The sequence below is a fragment of the Pipra filicauda genome, unplaced genomic scaffold (genome assembly GCF_003945595.2).
Source record: "Pipra filicauda isolate LSUMZ 115617 unplaced genomic scaffold, ASM394559v2 scaffold73_size2923735_pilon, whole genome shotgun sequence".
Classification (NCBI taxonomy): Eukaryota; Metazoa; Chordata; class Aves; order Passeriformes; family Pipridae; genus Pipra; species Pipra filicauda.
In genome coordinates this window covers 247623-266985 of record NW_024104909.1, presented here as the reverse complement: position 1 = coordinate 266985, position 19363 = coordinate 247623, and the positions used below count along the sequence as shown (strand labels likewise).

Genomic DNA, 19363 nt, shown 5'->3' with positions numbered 1-19363 from the left:
ATGGGGCACTGTGAACACTGAAGGGGAGGCTCTGGAACGTTCCTTGTGAAGGCAGCACAAGCAGGATCCCACCTCAAGTGCCTGACCATAAGTTCATAGAGTTATAGAATCATAGAATCAGCTGGGTTGGAAGGGACTTCCGAGATCATCAAGTCCAACCCTTGATCCAACCCCGCCGTGGTTCCCAGCCCATGGCACTGATGCCACATCCAGTCTGTCCTTAAACACCTCCAGGGATGGAGAATTCACCCCCTCCCTGGGCAGCCCATTCCAATGCCTGATTACCCTCTCTGTAAAGAATTTCTTCCTAATATCTAACCTAAACCTCCCCTGGCACAGCTTAAGACCATGCCCTCTTTCCTACTGATCGCTGCCTGGGAGTTCATCCATCGTAGGAAACAAAACAAGGAATTAGAATGCACAGAGCTGTGATCCCACTGGGATTACAGAATTGTTCCCACATTTGGAGGGTTGCTCTCAATGGATACAGACATCCTAGAGAGGACAGGCTGGGAGGTGAGAAGGAGTGAGTGCTCCCTCTACAAAGAAGCAGCCTGAATGCCCTGAACATTCCCTTCTGAGGAGGGAGGAGCCACTGAGTTTTTGGTTTTTTTAATCATAGAACAGTTTGGGTTGGAAAGGACCTTAAAGCTCATGAACAAGATGAGCTCTAAGGTCCCTCCCAACCCAAACTGTTCTGTGATGTAAGAAATACTGCTGAACAACACAGGAACCACAGGTCAGAGCCAAGCAAGCAGAACATCAGAGACAAGACAGCACTGAACTCTGTGCTGAGGATTTATGTGATTGCCCACGGCAGAGCCCAGCTCAAGAGGACTGAGAGACAGAAGGATTGGGAAGGCACTGGCAGAGACTGCAACATAAGACCAGTGGAGATGACAGGCCTTTAAATCACCTGCCAGCACTGAGAGAAATCTAAACAGAACTAAGAAAAAAAGAAGAAGGGGGAAAAGAAAGACCAGACTAACATTTTTTGCCCACAATTTTCAAGTCAAAATCCTTCTGAGAAGGTTCAAGTCAGCAATAACACTGACGAATTCCCAACTGCCTAAAATAACCTGACAGAGGAGGACTTTATCCCGTGAATCAAATGTGTTCTGTATTCATTATTACATAAAATGCAAATTTACCATAATGACGACTCTCCATTTTTCCTATTTGCTTTTGTGGAAGAGATGAATTATAATGACTCAATAACAGCTCATTGAACATTCCCTTCAAGGATTACATTTTTATTGTAGCGAGCTCACAAGTGATATTGTTTGGATGTGTAATTTATTTGAATTAGTGCACGATCCTTTAATGTAAACCTGAGGTCAGTTTGCAGTGTCTGAAGAAATCATCATCCACATTAATATTGATTGGAAGTTGGTAGCTGCAGTGGTGTCTTGCTCACCACCACAAAGCAGCCACTGCCACATCCCTGCTAGAATGTGACACCTGAATTATCCTCTCCCTCTGTCAGAGGTAGCACAAAGCCTCAAGGCTCGAAGGAGGGTCAGGATTAGTCACTCTTTTCAAGGAGAGTGTTTATTATATTAAAGAGCAGTTGTTCTTGGTGAACTTGGCAGTTCCAGGAACTGATAATGGAATCTGCTGCCTTCTATCTTGAGATCAATTAGCTCAATACAGCACACATTTCTTGCAGCAAAGAACCTCTTCAACAGGTGGCTGATGCACACTTCAGTCCATTTCTTATTTCTCACCCAAATTAAATGGCAGCACCATCAAGCCCCTCTCTGTGTCTTCTTAGAGCCCAAGCATAGGAACTACAGACCTGTTTTTAACAATTTCTCCAGCCTGAAAACGTTTGCTCTCGTAATTTCTGCTCACCAGGACAGTGCTCTAGTTAATCCTTAGATGACTGGGATAAAGCTATTTTAAAGCATCTCATTGTGGTGGGTTAGAGGAGGAGGAAGTGCAGATGACTAATGATGCAGACAAATCTCTTTTGAAAGGGGATGACAAGCACTGTTTCCAGGACTGTTCATGCACCAGGCTCTGATTCTTTAACACAAAAGGAGCAGGTGATCATCTTTAGGCCACCAGCAGCTACAACACCACCAGGTTTCACCTCACCCATCCTGCTTCTCTACTTTCCATAACTCTGTGTTCTCCATATAATAGCAGGGACACTGCTTCATTCCAGTTTACTCTACAGATTCAGAAACAGGAGCTGTTGGCTTAAATATTCTTGTGGCTGAGTAGGAAGAGAGATGCAGGATGCACTGTCTGAAGTTTTCTCATTACACAAGGGCTGGCAGCAGGGAATATAGGGAATGCTGCACTGCCAAGGTGAGTTAGGCCCTGATTAACAGGCCAGGCTCTGACCAGGTCAAACCACCACACCAGGTCAGGTTTCTCCTCAGTCCTCTCAAAGGTGGAACAAAGCTTGAGAAGGAGACAGGCACACAGCTCTCCAGGTCAGCAAATGTCAAAAAAGAGGCTCTCAGAGTGCAGTGGTCTCCACTGGAGGTTTCCATTGATTTCAGGACTACATCACACTCAAGGTAGGCCCAAGTGGGAATGGAAGTGGATTTCTAGCAAAATAAATATGACTCACAGCCCCAGGTCAGAAAGGTGTACAGTCTGTCCTGGGATTTCTTACCTTTCCTTGTTCCCAACGTTTGACCTGCTGCAATTCTTCTGAAATGCACAGCTTGGCCCACTGGTCATTCCAACACCCAAATCCTCTCCAAAGGATCCCAGCAGTGTCCTGGAGCTCTCAGAGAGGGCAGTGGCCGTGCACAGAGCAGTAACTCACACTGCCAGCCCCTGCCAAGGCTCTGCCAGGACATTTATCCAAGCGCTCACTGTTCACACGTGCACAGTGTTCCACTTTCATATGTGTCACGGAACTCAACTAGAAATTGCTTTCACACAGCCAGAAAACTGAGAACTATTTTACTATTTAAAACTCAGCTCTTATTGTTTTGCCCCTGATGAGATTATGCACGTTTGTGCACACGAAAATGCCAATCTCACAGCTTCTCCTTTCCACTAAGTACCAGCAGCAGAGCATAAAGCTCCTCAATTTCACAGACATCATTTTAACATTACCTACTTATGTCATTTGGTGCAAAGCACCAAACATCAGTCCCAAATTAAGAGTTATTTCAGCTTTTTCTTTCAAACAATCGCCCCATTTAAATGCTTCTCAATGATTTAAACGTCGATCTCTGAGGAGGAAACATAAATTGACCTGTTCAATCAGTGTTGCTGCAAGTGATCTGATTGTCTCCTATTCCCAGGGAATTTCAAGTGGTTTCCGTTACATAATTCAGACATTTAAAGTCTTTGTGAATATTCAAAAGGATTATGCAGGCTGGCAAGGAAGGCAGAAAGACCATAACATGTACAAGACACTTATTCATCTTCTTACCAAATGAAGCTTGACAAAGAGAATATGTAAGACTTAAAGGCAGTATATTCAGAATGCACTGATGGTTTTTCTTCTGGAGTGGAGTCACTGCACAAGAAATTCAGTGAGTCAAGTTAAAAACTGAATTCATTAGAGATAGATCATCGGGTGAGTTTCTGTGTCACAACAAAGAAACTTGCCTGACTGTAAAACTCAGCAGATCCTTTCCCTGTCTTCCTTACCCAACTGCAGAGTATTTAATTTATAAAAGAATGAGCACAGATTTACAACAGCAGCAAGAAAGAACTAGACTGAGTAGCCTGTGCAGGGGGTTCATATCCAAACACAGCACTAAGCCCAGAGGCACAAGGAACCTCTTTCCCTCTCCATGGGCTGCTGAAGGCAGGATGTGAATCTTCCCATTGCTCAGAAAAACTTGTGATTAGGGTTTCAATAATTTCTTGTCTGATCTCCAGCTCGTGATAAAGTAAGTTCTAGAGTCTGTCAGACATGAACTTGAAGCTGTGAGTAAAATGACCCCAAATCTGGGATCCTATGACAAGTTTGTCACCCACCTGGCACATCAGATGTCAAGATATTCCAGACGAATACACGGATATTTGAGCACTGAGGGGATCGATCCGATTGAGGTAAATAGAACTCATCCCAACTCTTTTCATTTCCCAGGAAGTCTTCCTGTAGCTTTACTGGGAGACAGCACCAACACAGCACCAGGAGCAGGTAGGCACACACCTGCCTCAGGGCACCAGAGGCTCCTCTGGGAGCCTGCAGCCAGTTGCCATGGCATTGCTGGGGGACTGCAGGTTTTTGCTTCAGTGAAATGAATGCACACAGCAACATTTCCATCTTCCCCAACACGCTCTCCACACGCCCCCCCACCTTCTCTGTATCTCCAGCTTCTCCTTTTAGTGATCATCATTTCTCTGCCAATAATTTCTCTTGTCCTTTTCTCCTGTGCTCCCCTGCCCCTACTCCCTCTCTGTGCGTTGCCTTCTCCCTCCTCTATTTTTTTCTCCACATTTCTCCATTATGGGATTTGTGTTCCTCAGTGCACCAATACTGTGATCCTTGTACACTGGACTAAAGGTCAAAATAGAAGCAATCAACAACTCACATGCCTCTGCTCACTTTTACATCTGATATTCAACACAATTCAGCAACACTGGACCAGCAGTGCTCTCCTGGCAGACATAAAAATGTTTAAACCACTCATAACTCAAATGTACATTAGTTAGAAGATTAAAGACTGTAACCAACCAGTTTTCATATTAACCTTCTGCTGGCTATTTCAATAAACAGCAGTTTATTGAATTATTCATGCAGTGGGAATGCTGAATCCAATATTCTAAGTGGGACAGCTCAGTGCAAAAGACAAGAACCAAGGGGTATCTCAGGCAGAACTCAGATATCCCTGTTATGTGCATATTCAGAAGCTCTGATATCAGAACTCTGAAAGACTTTAATGAAGTGGGCAGTTTATTTGGAGAGGGCGGGTTGCAAAGGGAAAGTCACAATACAGTCTCTTTATTTGGCTTTTCCTTGTTTAATCATGAAGCACTGCTTACTGAGAGCCACATCATGGAATCAATCATGGAATGGTTTGGGTTGGAAAGGACCTTAAAGCTCATCTCATTCCACCCCCTGCCATGGGCATGGACACCTTCCACTATCCCACGTTGCTCCAAGCCCTGTCCAGCCTGGCCTTGGACACTCCCAGGGATGGGGCAGCCACAGCTTCTCTGGGCAACTTGTGCCAGGGCCTCACCACCCTCCCAGGGAAGGATTTCTTCCTAATATCCACTCTAAATCTCTCAAATTTCAATTTAAAGCCATTCCCCCTTGTTCTATCACTACACAGCCTTGCAAAATACCACGATGAAAAGAAAAATGGTTTAAGCAATCCCAAACCAAAGGTAACAACTGAGTGGCTCAGAACATCCTCATCCCTGTGTCCACCACCTCATGGTGGTCCTTAGTTGAGATTTCACAGCACCAGCATAAAAGCAGCCTGAAAACACCTTAGAAGAAAGCAGCTGCAGAAGAAAGTACTTCAGGGGTGTCCTCTGAGAAGCACTAGAAAGAATAAGCATGTTCTCTCTAGGGAAAAGGGAAATGCTAAAGGATATTGCCAAGTTATTCTGGCATGACACAAACTAATTCCAAAAACACCTTTTTGAACTGTATTGTCTCTATTGTTCTTTAAAAGAGAGGCATTCATTTAAAATCCAGAGACAAGTTCAATACCCAAATCTGAAAACCCCCTGAAAATTGTTTTTTTTTTCAGAACAGCTAAAGTTCTAATAGCTTTTGTGTCTAAACATCCAAAACTATTTCATCTTGGAAATGGTAAAAATGAACCAAGTGTGCTGAATCCTTTTACAAAGCAGAAAAATAAGTGCAAATCTTTGAGGAGACATGGCACATAAATCCCTGCCTCAGCACAGAGCTGCAGGAAGATGGAGTAATTCCACAAAAGAACAGAAGCAGAATAAAAGAGGTGGCTGGAAGTAAAAAAAGGTGAAGGAAACTGCAAAGACAAAAGGCCCTTGTTCAAATTCCTCGGATCCAAGAATAAATATGACATGACCACTTGTCAATAAGTGTGAGAAACTCACTCTGAAGAGGAGTCATGTGAGGATTTCTGCCATCTCCAGTTGATAATGGACAAGTAATTTAATATTTTTCATAAATTTCAAAGGGCTCCTCCAGCAGAGGTGCTCTGCAGGAGTGAATTTCATCAAATTAACTGTTTGGTTCACTCAACACCTTTAAGTTCCTTTGAACACAGAGAGTTTCTCAGCCCAGTGCCTGGCAGGAGACTCCCACCAATGGCCCTCCAAGCAGCACTCCTTATGAGCAGGAGGCAAAGGAGCACCAGGAGCTACAAGGCTCTGCTCTCCATGTGACTGAGCACCCACAGCATGAAAAACAACCCTAAGGAATCCACACCAACCGCCAGCACTGCAGCCTGGAAGGGCTCAGTGTCACTTAATTAAAACTGCGTGCCTGGGTACAATCTTTAAATCACTTTTCTAATTAGGAAATGCACTTTGGCCCAGCTCATCAGCTGTGTGACAACAGCAGGGTGCCAATCCAGGTCTGAGTCCAGCTGCAGGGGAGATTAATCTCATTATTCAGAAGGGTCTCTCAATCAGAACAAAAATTCCTCCTCAAAACGTGCACCAAGTCAAGGAGAGGGGTCCAGGAATCAGTTCTCAGGGCAGCACAGGGAGTGCTGGATTAATCTAATTACACTGCCGTTGCTTTTTGCTGGCAAGCTATTTAGCAAAATGCAGAGAGAGGATAAAAGAATTGCCTCATGCTGATTCTGCAGAAGATAATTAGGATTTGTTTGGTGGAACAAAACACAAATCAGGGTTGGGTTAAAAATCAACATAATTTTCAGTGTTTTCTGACAGCTGAGAGAGCGTGCACTAAAATGGATTAAATGTAATTATCCTCATTACTTTTTCCCCTGTTGATGCTGAAAATGACACAAGATTATAAACTTTAGGACAACATTCAGCATCGTTTTGGAGCAAATTGTTCTTTTTTTTTCAAGCAAGTAATAAACAACCCACAGTTTTGCTTCACCAACAAGTAGCTACAGAAGTGAAGCATCACCTAAAAAGCAGATCAAGACTGACAAAAGTGAGAGATCTACCATTGTGTTCCAGGCTGGCAACAGACTAATCCAAAATGGCTTAAACAATGCGTTATCTTTCAAAAATAAAAATCGGAGAGTCCCCTCACTGGTTTGGAAACAGCAGTGCACCAGCAAGTGGTTTAGCTGGGACCCAGATTAGAATCATAGAATGATGGAATGGTTTGGGTTGGAAAGGACTTTAAAGCTCATCCCATTCCACCTCCCTGCCATGGGCAGGGACACCTTCCACCAGCCCAGGTTGCTCCAAACCCCATCCAACCTGGCCTTGGACACTTCCAGGGATGGGGCAGCCACAGTTTCCCTGGGCAACCTGTGCCAGGGCACCACCACCCTGACAGCCAAGAATTCCTTCCCAATATCCCATCCAACATTCATTCCCACTATCCCTCTGGCAGTGGGAAGCCATTCCCTGTGTCCTGTCCCTCCAGTCCTTGTCCCAAGTCCCTCTCCAGCTCTCCTGGAGCCCCTTCAGACACTGGAAGGGGCTCTACGGTCTCTCCAGAGCCTTCTCTTCTTCAGGCTGAAATTCTTCATCCTCTTTCAGTTCCCAAGTCCTGGAGTTTGATTTTGAGGACTGACATAATGACTTCAAGTAACAGTTTAGACTCCAGCACTGCTGAAAGTCTGGCTGTAAGAGACACACACAACCTCCTCTCCTACCAAAGCAAGAGCTTCTACAGCAGAGCAGTTGTGGCTGCCTGAGTCACTGTGCTGCTGCTCACAAAAAGCTGGTCAGAGTTTCACATTTATATATTAGAAGTATTTTTAGGCACAAGTAACAGAAGTGTGCAGAGAAAACCCACATATTTTTGTCACAAGCTTTTACACTCTTTAATTCTGTTTTATGCCGAAGCGCTGTCTCCGTGCTTATCCCAGGAAATGAAAAGCCAAACCATATGGGATTCCCAGGTGCCTCACAGAAAGAAGGAGAAAAAGGAAAATAAAAAATGTTTTCCATATTCTAAGCATGGCACAGCCCTGAATGACAAAGGCTTTTTCCTTGTCTTATTATCTTTTAACAAAAATCCCCCAAAGAGCCACCAACTCATTAACAAACTTCTGCACATGAATTTATAACCAGTTTTAGGTAGCTCAGTTCAAAGCATTGCTCCTTTGGCTATTAAGTCTCAATGGCATTTGAACAGAAGGGAAAAATCAGATTTTAGGCTTCATTTCAAGATTATGATTTAATTGATGACTTATTTTTTTTTAGGGCTAAGGATATGGACAAGAACTAGAAGATTATAAAACAAGACACATGAAAATACCAGGCTGACTACAGATATAAGGTGGAAAAATATCTCCAGAGACAGTGCTAATAAAAAGGGGGGGGTTAATGGGAAATTGGTTCACAGGGATTAACAAATTGTCAAATGCCCATGTCACCTTTGAAAAGGTTAGTTATTTTATCCCTCAAGCCAATAATGAAGCAAAATATCTGAGACTTCTCAACAGGACACAGCATGGCTTCCCCTGTGACCAAAGGGTGATGGAGGAAAGAGGAAGCATTGGTTAACAACTGGTTAACTGGTTGCATTGCTGAGGCAACTCCAGTCCTGGGATCAGTTCCGGGCCCCTCACAACAAGAAAGACATTGAGGGGTTGGAGCGTGTGCAGGGAAGGGAACGGAGTTGGGAAGGGGCTGGAGCAGCAGGAGCAGCTGAGGGAGCTGGGGGGGCTCAGCCTGGAGAAAAGGAGGCTCAGGGGGGACCTTCTGGCTCTGCAACCCCCTGACAGGAGGGGGCAGCCGGGGGAAGTCGGGCTCTGCTCCCAGGGAACAAGGAACAGGATGAGAGGAAACGGCCTCCAGCTGTGCCAGGGGAGGTTCAGGTTGGACATCAGGAAGAATTTCTTCATGGAAAGGGTTGTTGTTAAGTATTGGAATGTGCTGCCCAGGGAGGTGGAGGTGCTTATAAGGAAGGACTGGATGTGGCACTCAGTGCTCTGCTCTGCTTGACAAGCTGGGGATGGGGCACAGGTTGGACTCCATGATCTCAGAGGTCTCTTCCAGCCTAAACGATTCTGTGATTCTGTAACTCCAGGTGTAGCACACCCACCACACCCACCAGCACTGAGGTCCAAGAGGAGATTGTTCACTGAAACAGGTTTTCAACGAAGAACAGAACATACACAGGGTAATGACTGTGAGAAGGATGAAAAGCCAGACAACAAAACATGAAGTTACAGGAAGCTGAAGCAAAGACTGGCTGAAAGCGTTGCAGTCCAGTAAACACCCAAAGAGAAGTCTGGAGCAAGACAAGACACAGATGCAGATTACCCAGGTGGAGAATCCCACTGAACTGATGCAACTCAGCAAGCTGACAGAAAACAGAATTTCTGCCAAACAAAACTGAATTCCACGGGGGAGGATCTCAGCACATATGATCTCCTCACTGATGCTCTTTGCTGTTTCCTTTGCTACTACAAGGAAATGGAAGAGCCTTGTGATGAGAAACCTTTATATAAGTTGTTGGTAGACAATAAAAATAAGCACCCAATATCTCTTAGCACATACACTGTACGTATGCACATGCATTGATTAATGTAGGGTAAGCAAAGACTAGAAATGCTGAGAACCTTCTTCACGTACAAAAAACCATCAACTGAAAACAACTCAGTGGGTCAGAGACTGACAAGGGCCTTAATTACACTGGTCTAACTTCACAAACTCAGAAAATAAAGCTGTGCTGTCATGTTTGGCCAAGAGCTGTAACACCCACTGGGCTGTCCAGCACCTGCCATCACTCAGAGCTGGATCTACAAACACTGATGTTGTTTTTGTGAAGGGGCACTGAAACATTTTCTGTTCTAAGGACAAGCACTACAGGCTCTATCTACAGTCCTGCTGACCGTTTCTGAGCTGTCTTACCTCAAACATCTCTTGCTCTGCCCGCCGATGATCATCCAGGAGCTGCTCCATGTAGGTCAGATTACGGAATTTTTCTAGGTAACTACTGTATTGTTTCTGCAGCTGCTCCTCAATCTTCTCATACTCATCCATAAAAGCAGGGCTGGGGAGAACAAGCACAAGCTGCTCAGTGCAATCTGCCTGGAGAAGCTGCAGCTGCCCCATCCCTGGAAGTGTCCAAGGCCAGGCTGGACAGGGAAGGTCAAGTGGAAGGTGTTCCTGCCCCTGGCAGGGGGTGGAATGAGACAAGCTTTAAGGTTCCTTCCAACCCAAACCTGGGGGGTTGGGCTGGGCTGGAACCACCCAAGTTCTGTGATTCTCTGATCCTATAAATATTGCCCTGCATATGCAGAATTCTGAAATACACTTTTGGTTTTGCAGCTTCCTTTCCAAGTCTGCTACACCAGCCTCAAAGGCCCTGTTGTTTGTAAGGTTTTACATTGCTTCAGAGACCAAAAGCTCACTAAACCATCATGCAGAAACTACATAAAGCAAAAGGAAGGTTATTGTGCACCCACTACCATGACCTTTCACACAGGCACAAAGGCAGCATTTTGACCCCTTTAGCAGGTGAATTTAAGTTAATTATGCTGTTGTTCCACAACTCCAAAAAATTAGTGTGTAGTGTGGCTGGTAAATCACATACTCTGCTGGGCACTTCCTTGCCACAAAAGTGTCCTGTGTCATTACAGGCATAACTAGACTTGTGTGATGAAGTGATGATGTCCTTAATACCACACAGCTAAATACTGCACCCTCAAAACCACTGCTGCTGCTTGATGCTTCACACCTACCCAATACACCTCCTCCAACACTGACCCAAGGGTGTGTGTGAAACAATGTCATTCCTTCCACTGCTGATTTTTCTAGTATTTCCCCTTGTATTTTTATATTAGGTCAGATTGTAGCTTGTATAAACCTGCAGCCTAATTAAGGGCAAGAAATCAACCCAAACTGTAAACCTGAATACCTTGATACCTCCAGTATCTGAAGGGGCCTACAAGGAAGCCAGAAAGGGATTCTTCATCAGGAGCTGTAGTGATAGGACAAGGAGTAATAGCTTCAAACTGAAAGAGGGGAAATTTAGGTTGGATATATGGAAGAAACTCTTCTCTGTGAGGGTGGTGAGGCCCTGGCACAGGTTGCCCAGAGAAGCTGTGGTTGCCCCTGGATCCCTGGAAGTGTCCAAGGCCAGGTTGGACGGGGCTTGGAGCAACCTGGGCTGGTGGAAGGTGTCCCTGCCCATGGCAGGGGGTGGGAATGAGATGAACTTTAAAGTCCTTTCCAACCCAAACCAGTCTGGGATTCTGTGATTCTACAGATTTTATGTCAGGCTGTTCCACTGTCAGGATCAGAGGAACTGATCCCAACAAGGGATGCAGAATGAATTTTTTAACTGGTGGTTAAACTGGTGGTTTAACTGGTGGTAGAAGCCTGTGGGAACAGAGGGACTGTTTGCACTAGTTCCACTCTGTATGTTAAAACTCATTTATGCAACAGATAATCATCTTATAATCTTTACCGAACACTTTGTAGAGTCTGTAGCCTCTTCTGGCTTCTTTCCAGTTCCAGTTTTCGTTTTTCAATCTTGGCTTCCAAATTGCTTTCATCCAAAGCCACATTATTCAACATGTCTTTAGTCTTTCGGACTTGTTCCTAAAAGAGAAGGATGGTGAACCATGGCTGGCCCTGGAACACTTAGAATTATCTTTCAGATGCTGAACATCATTCTGTATAATCTCATCTGTGTTTATTCAAGTAGGCAATGGAAATTAAAAAGTTCTTTGTGACCAGGATAGTGAACTAACTGGACACTTCTAAATTTAAAATACCTTATTTTATTCAGACATTTTTAAAGAAGAAAACGAAAAAAACCCCCACAGCTTCAATTTTCCTTCCCACTGAAAAAGCAGTAAAAGATAGGTAGAAGCCTATCTTTTGGAATCATTAAGAGCCTTTTGAAATCTGTCTTAATGGAATCACTAAGGTCTTTTCCAACCTTAGTGATTCCATGATTCTATCTGCATAAACACAGATGAGAAATGCATTTATTCTTGGTATTATTTCAGGGCATTTTTGGTTTCCATAATTTTTTTTTTCCTTTTCAAGGTAAAGGTCGCTTTTGTAAAGAACTTACTCTATCTGAATATCTTCATCCTTTTCTAAATCTTGCTTTATCTGCTTTTTGAAACCATGGGAGGCATCCTGAACATTAACACAGGTGCTACAGGAGGGGGAAGTGGGAATATTCCAGCTCGTGAGGATGAGCTGAGTACAGTCAGTGTGCTCATGCTCAGGAAACCACGAGCATCTTTTGAGGAAGAGAGAACTTCAGACTCGCTCAAATTCCAGCAGCAACTGCTGGTGCTGCTCAGCTCAAACAGGTCACTTAATTAACTGGGTCGGGATTAATTAGCTGAGGTACATGTTGTTGGAAGCCAATCAGTTTACTATGGAGCTTTAGTTCATCAGTGCTACTGCTAGAATGCAAAGTGCATGCTAACAACCTTTAATATTCAGAGAGACTGTGAGCAGGAGCAGAATCATAAGATCACCTGGAATATCTACTGATTGGGCACTGGCTGTTTAAAGCTGCAACTCCACTCCTTGTAAGTCCACACTTGGACTGGATACAGTCTGCAGTTAACTAACTGATAGTAATCACTGGGATTTGATTAACCCCCCTCCTCACACAGCGCAGCAAAAGGTTTGGAAATTCAGGAACCCAAGCACTGGAGCAAGGACAGAGCTGCCATGACTGGGACAGACAGAAGTTCCTCCAAAATGAGAACCACAACAATGCCCTGGCAGGGCACTGATCAGCACAGTGCTACTGATTAGTGCTGATTAGCTCTTCTTACCCTTTAGCTCAGCTATCCTGCTTCCAGAGCCCAGCTTCCCACCTCCAGAGGTACCAGCACATTTTGGGTCACCAAGGTCACTCCCTGACTCTGCAGAGTTTACACAGCTTAGACAAGGTGAGGGGATGTAGATTTCTGTGCTGATTTACACCATTTTTATCCCTTCTGTCCAGCTTTTGGGGCAAAGCTCCCAAGAGAGGCAGAGAATATGACTAAAATGTGTTTTCTCCCAAGAGAGAGGCCAAGTGCAGCTATTTGATGAAGGAATGTTTCTGCACATTGAACCAGCAGTCACATAGTGTGACACTGCAGCAAAGAGGATCTTAACATCTTCTAGGTGCTGCTGCTAGATTTGTTCACCCTTTTTGCTGCAGGTGTGATTTCTGCCAGCTCATAGCCATCACTGTGCCCTACCTCATTCACTGCTGATAAAAAGAGCTACATCCTTCTTGCAGCAGAGAAATTATATTTTTTCAATGAAATAAATATCATTTTGCTTACCAGAACACTGTCAATGGCAATTTTCATCACCTTCTCAGCCTCATTTATCTCCAAAGGTCTGGCAATAGATTCTGTTCTTGCTTCCTACAAAATAAAAATACACCAATGTGTTTCCACGCTGCACAAAGCAGTAGTATGCAGAACTGAGGGTGATCAAGCAACAACGATGGGATCATCTGCATAATAAATGGGGTAGGATTTAGTGTTTATTCACCAAAGCTGAGATGATTTAAAGAACAGGAGATGAGAAAAAGTCAGTGAAGTGAGGCATCTTTTCAAAACAAGGTTAAGTGCTACCGTCTGACTGCAAGTGTTCTTGGATGCAGATTTTTGGCAACTGCCCTGGTTTTCCATGTGGAGCAAGGTATGCAAGGGGGAACAAAGATTCCTTCACCTTTACAACACAGCCCATGGAAACAGCAGTGCAGGTAGATGAGCACAGTGTTCCAAAAACCATGGAGCCAGGAGGATTACGAAGCCACCAAACTCTGCAGGCAGCTGGGACAGTCAGCCCCGAGCTTGCCAGAGCTCCAGGAGTGTTTGGACAACCTTCTCAGGCACATTGGTGGGATTACTGGGGTGCCCTGTGCAGGGCACAGGAGTTGGACTCGAGATCCTAGGGGGTCCCTTCCAACTCAGGATATTCCATGTGCCTCCTATGGCCATGTGAAAATCGTACTCTGCAGATGTTTGGGCTTCTCTGGTTCTGATAAACAAGTGGTTCAAACTCCTCAAAGAACCCCAGGGATCCTTCTTTAGATCCCAAAGGATGGAAAAAGCCTTTTCCACTCTCAGGAGTTTTGAGGACACATGTGGTTAGGGGTGCACTCGTCTGATGTCTTAAACACTGACCTGGTCATTGTATAAAAACAACTGCTTTACTTGCTTGGTACTGGGAGGAGGAGAGAGAATTTTGCAGCCCAATGTCCTTAAAACCATCTCACGTTGGAAAAACATTCGGTAGCATGTGGATAAAGATGGAAAAAGCACCTCTCTAGAAAACAGCCGACTAAGAACCTAAAAATGCTTTATACACATTACAACAGGCAAACCCATGTGATAAATAAATAATTGTGATTCGTGAAACAAATGGGTGATTACATCAAAATAAAACAAACTGATTGTAAAACTTAATTACACCCCCATAAAGAAATAAAACAGACCCTTACAAGGTCAAGGGGCCCTGAAACCTCCCTACTATCCTAAGAATAAAATATGGTAGAACTTTAAATCTTTTAGGCACCTGTTTGTCCAAGAATTCGTGAATTATGACTGGTTGTAGAGATAACCATTTAGCTTTAGCTGTAAAAAAACCCCATATATTAAATGCTTAGCAAAAAACTGTAGAATGTATATGTATATGATATAATTAATATGCATGAAGTAGCTAAGATAAATGCCAAATGTACACTGTAGTAGGGGTGCAGATTTGGGAAATTTGTCTCCATTTCTGTCACCCAGCTGGTTGCTTGGTTTTACCATGTAATAAACTCCTATTCAAAAACTTATAGAAACAAGACTTTGTTTATCACACTCCAGAATGAATTCTGGAAGTAGATACAACAACTTTGCTAAAACCGTGCCAGACACTCCAGATTGCACAGGGGCAGAGCCTGCTCCCTCCCCACCAAGTCCAAGAAACTGCAGGGTGAACCCAACCTGGGAGCTCATCCAGCCAAAAAAAACCAAACCAAAACAAAACAGCTTTTTGTGCTGAGCATATTCCTCTGCTGGACCAAGTCTCTGAGCAATCCAACCACATGCTGCACAAAGGCTTTTTTCCCTGGCACAAGAAGTAGAAATATTATGTTGGAGAGAGTGGCAGGAGTTACATCTGTTGGTGGCAGTGACAGCTTACACTGCCTGAAGTGCTTGTGAACATCCCTCTGTCCACTGAGAAATGCAAACTCCTAAGCAGAAGGTTAATTTGGATGAAAACAAGATACAAATAAGATACACAGTCCTGAATAATTCCATAGGTAGATGTTTTTTGGGGGAAGATGGGAAAGAATAACGTAGCTGAGGAGCTATTCTGGGAACATCAAGCGTGTCAAAAGCTCAGCAAAATCCCTCTTTATTTGTGAGGCCTTTGCCAGGACCAGCCTGGTGCAGACACTGCCCTGCCAACTGCACTTGGTTCTGACAGCAACAGTGAGATCCCTGCCACTGAGCCAACACACCCCAAACCAAAGAGCAGGAAAAGGGAATTATTTTCCCTCCCGCTTGCAAAAGAGAGAAAAGAAACAGCGAGGATTGTAATTTTTAGTTATAAACAATTCCCTCACCCATTTCCCCTCAGTGAAACAACCCAGAACACACCCAGGGCCCTGCACTGGGGGGTCAGGGCAGGGCACTGATGGTTTTACAGAAAATTCTGAGGATCTGCCCTTTAAAGTTGGAATAATTTGTGCAAGTTTAATCTTCTGCCTTCCCTCAGCTTCCTGTGACGTGTCCTGTACAGACACCACAGTCTTTGTGCAAAAATCCACATAATTTCCTACAACAAGGTTCAGTTCTACAGTCACAACTGCTTGGAAAAACCTGTTAGGGCACCCCAGAACAGGGGAAAGGCTGGAATTTGTATTTTCAGACTGTGGAATCGGGGTTAAAGTGGAAAATCACAAGGTCAGGGCAATTAACCCCCTCACACCCCAAGAGACAGAGAGGAGAATCCTCTGGACACCCAGCTTGCCCCTAAAACTCTGCCTTCAAATGCACATTTTCCACTTCACTGGTACAAACAGTAGCATTAACCTGACTTTGACTCTTCGGAGGAGTAAGTTTAAGTGGAAAAGATATTCAATATAACGGAAAAAATATTAATATATAATGAAAATATAATGGAAAAAATAAATCTATTTTGAGACTATCAAAGCTGTGAACAGATTTTTTTTGTGGATGTTTGTTACTGCTTCCCTAGGTACCCCTCACTGGGCTATTTCTTGTTATCCCATGAACACTCTCAAAGAGAAAACTTTTTAATATCTCTTTTCAAGAAGGACCCTGCAACTGGCCATACAGAAGAGGATTAAAAGGAAGGTAGTTCACATTAACAAGCCTGGATAAACATCCCACAAAGATCAGGAGGATGTTGGGAAAAGCATTTATTCTCAAATAGCAAAGCTGGTCAGTTTAAACACTGTAAGGTCATCAGCAAATTAAATAAAATGAATTTAACACAACCACTGTGACTATCTCTGACTTCCTGCATGAGCAAATAAAATATATTCTTCTTTCAGCCCAACTCATCCTCAGTGGTATCTCCTACCCAATATAAATACACAGAAAAATGACAACTGGGATTTTTAAAAGCCTGGCTTTACACAAAGGCACATCTGTTCTTGCTTAAATCTGTTGATACAAATAGGCTTTACCTGAAGGCAAACCCAATTTTCTGAATTTATCCGAACACGGGGTATTTCATCACCACTGGCTGTACTCACAATTCCTTGTGTTCAAAAAAAAAAAAAGTGTGCAAATTAAAAATACAGCCTCGTTCATCCAATGTACTCCTTGTAATCAGGTGTACTCATCAGAACACACATTATGATACTCCAGAGGTTTCCTTTAAATTGACTGTTAAAAATAAGAGTTCTCAGGAGAGATTAAAAATACAGAAAAAATTATTAAGGTGAGAACAGTGATGGACTAAGCCTGGTAATTCCAACTGCAGAAAGCAAACCTCCATGAAACCAGAGAGGTATTAATGAACAAGGGGATTGTTTATCACTTCCCAGAGCTTCTGTTCCAAGTGTCCAGGAGCTCCTTGGCTACAGTTTTATCTGATAAATACTGACTAAAAATCAGGGAAGCAGGTGTAATATTATTATTACTAATAAAACTAATTAAAGAAAATACATGAAAGCACACAAAAGACACCATTGGTGGTGTTGGTTATCCTCCCTGGTTGGACTTTTTGGTGCTGCATGGAAAGGCTGAGACTAATTCCTCAAGTTTTGAATCTTACTTTGGACAAAGCCACTTGGAAGTATATACAAATTATTGATTGGTTTAGACTCAAAACCTTTGTTTTCTTCGTAAATGAGAATTTGATTACAAAGCAAGATTTCTAATCCAAAATTAGCTGACTGCTCAACACAGCAGCCCAGAGCCTGGCCTGCCAGGACATTCCCACAGGACATGGGGAGTTCACACAGAAGCCAGTTCTGCACAGATTGCACCAGTCTGGGCATCAAAAGTGAAACTTCCTCAGAGCAAAACTGTACTGCAGCCATTTCAGGAAATAACACTGATCTTACAGCCTTCAAAACTCCATCTGCATAAAGCATTTACTCATCTCTTTTGCTGTGTCCCCACCGAGGGATGAACCCTGGGCTCACACACCGGTGAGGGACAAGGCCACAGCAGATTTGGGGAGCAGGAGCCCAAGGTTGTGTCTTGAGATATCAGATGAGCAGCCAGACTTGAGGCAGAGGCCAGGAGCTGAGGTCCTGGGGTTTGCTGCAGCCCCAGCCCAGCCCAGGACCACAAGTCACCATTACTGCCACCACACTCGGGTGGGTGTTGCAGCACAGCTTCCAGCTGCCAACAGGTAACGAAGCCACTGGTTCATCTAACCAGGAATTCAATCTCACCCAGCAAACAACCATCCTGGAGGACACAAATACAGAGCTAGAGACCTTATCAAATACCTTATCAAACCCTCCTGCAGCTTCAGTGCCAGACATCCAGCTGGCTCCAACTGAAAATGCAGGGAAGCAGGATTGCCTTTCCTGGCACTAAAGAACCATTCCACTGCAGCCTTAAGTTTTCTGAATGTGGAAACACAAGGACCTCTCTGCCCCTCCAGGATCCTTAGGGAATACCTATCCTTTACTGGAAGTATCAATCCTTTTAGTGTGTGTATCCTGGGCTGCATCCAAGGCTACAAGAGAGCTGTGGCTGCCCCAGCCCTGGAAGTGTCCAAGGCCAGGTTGGACGGGGCTTGGAGCAACCTGGGTTAGTGGAAGGTGTCCCTGCCCATGGCAAGGGGTGGAACTGGATGGGCTGCACAGGAATGTCACGGGCAGGAGGATGCTTCCACCTCTGCAAATGCACCCACCACTTCCCCTGCAGGGAATTTTCCCCCAGGAGCCTGGTACTCAGTTTACAACGAAGAGCCACTACTGCAAAACCCGTTCTGCAAATACGCCCAAGGAGATATTTTCAACTGGTGATTTTCAACTGGTTTTCCATTGTTATGGACCAAAAATTTATAAACCCCCTCCCTGCTTGCTTCATGTGTGCATAAATGGATGGAATTCCAACCTGCAGGAAGGAACCAAGGCAGGTAATTAGGCATGACCAGCACACAAGTGGTTGATGACAAATGTGGTGCGATAAACGTATGTACTGATGTGCTCGAAGTCTAGCAGAGGTTTCTAAACACCTTTTCTGTGGTGAAGACCAGAAATAAAAGCTTTTTTCTAACACACTGGTCTTGCACCACAGAGAATTTGTGCCCCATCCCTGGAAGTGTTCAGTGCTGGGTTGGATGGGGTTTGGAGCAACCTGGGCCAGTGGAAGGTGTCCCTGCCCATGGCAGGGGGTGGAATGGGATGAGCTTTAAGGTCCCTTCCAACCCAAACCAGTCTGTGATTCTTTCTATGGGTTTTTGACCACAGGTAAAATTCTTCTTTGTTTTTCAGGAATTCTAAGCCTGATGAATGCAGAAGTGACACTGCCACTGTTCCCTTCAGCCTGAATCCAGACAGCATTACAGCCCCTGCTCCCTGCAAACAGGTTTGCCACCTCCAGCTGTCCAGGCAGGCCATAAAGCTCTCCTTTTGAAGAGTTTGTTGTTCAGGGAGTTCACTAACACACACTGGGATCATATTTGGCCAATACAGGGAATGGATAATTAGGCATCATTATATAGGAACAGGAAGTCTCGTGAGGGACATTAAAAACAATCCAGAGCTTCTGAAGGAATCTGACCCTTCCCAAAACCCTGTTTTCCCCCTCAAGAGATTAAAGGTACTGATAATTGAGAATTTTGCTGCTTCCAGGCTATGCTGCTTGTT

At 44.2% G+C, this 19363-nt stretch overlaps 1 protein-coding gene across 2 annotated transcripts in view; it reads right to left on the bottom strand.

Annotated features, from left to right (window-relative positions):
* CLUAP1 (clusterin associated protein 1) overlaps window positions 1-19363 on the bottom strand; it is a 55411-nt gene that overhangs the window by 21948 nt on the left and 14100 nt on the right. For both annotated transcript variants that reach the window (XM_027732780.2, XM_027732779.2), the window contains exons 6-8: window positions 13341-13424; window positions 11501-11634; window positions 9940-10081 (exon numbers count right to left, since the gene is read on the bottom strand). In XM_027732780.2, the coding sequence (XP_027588581.2) occupies window positions 9940-10081; window positions 11501-11634; window positions 13341-13424 (360 nt within the window). The remainder of the gene's footprint in view (window positions 1-9939; window positions 10082-11500; window positions 11635-13340; window positions 13425-19363) is intronic.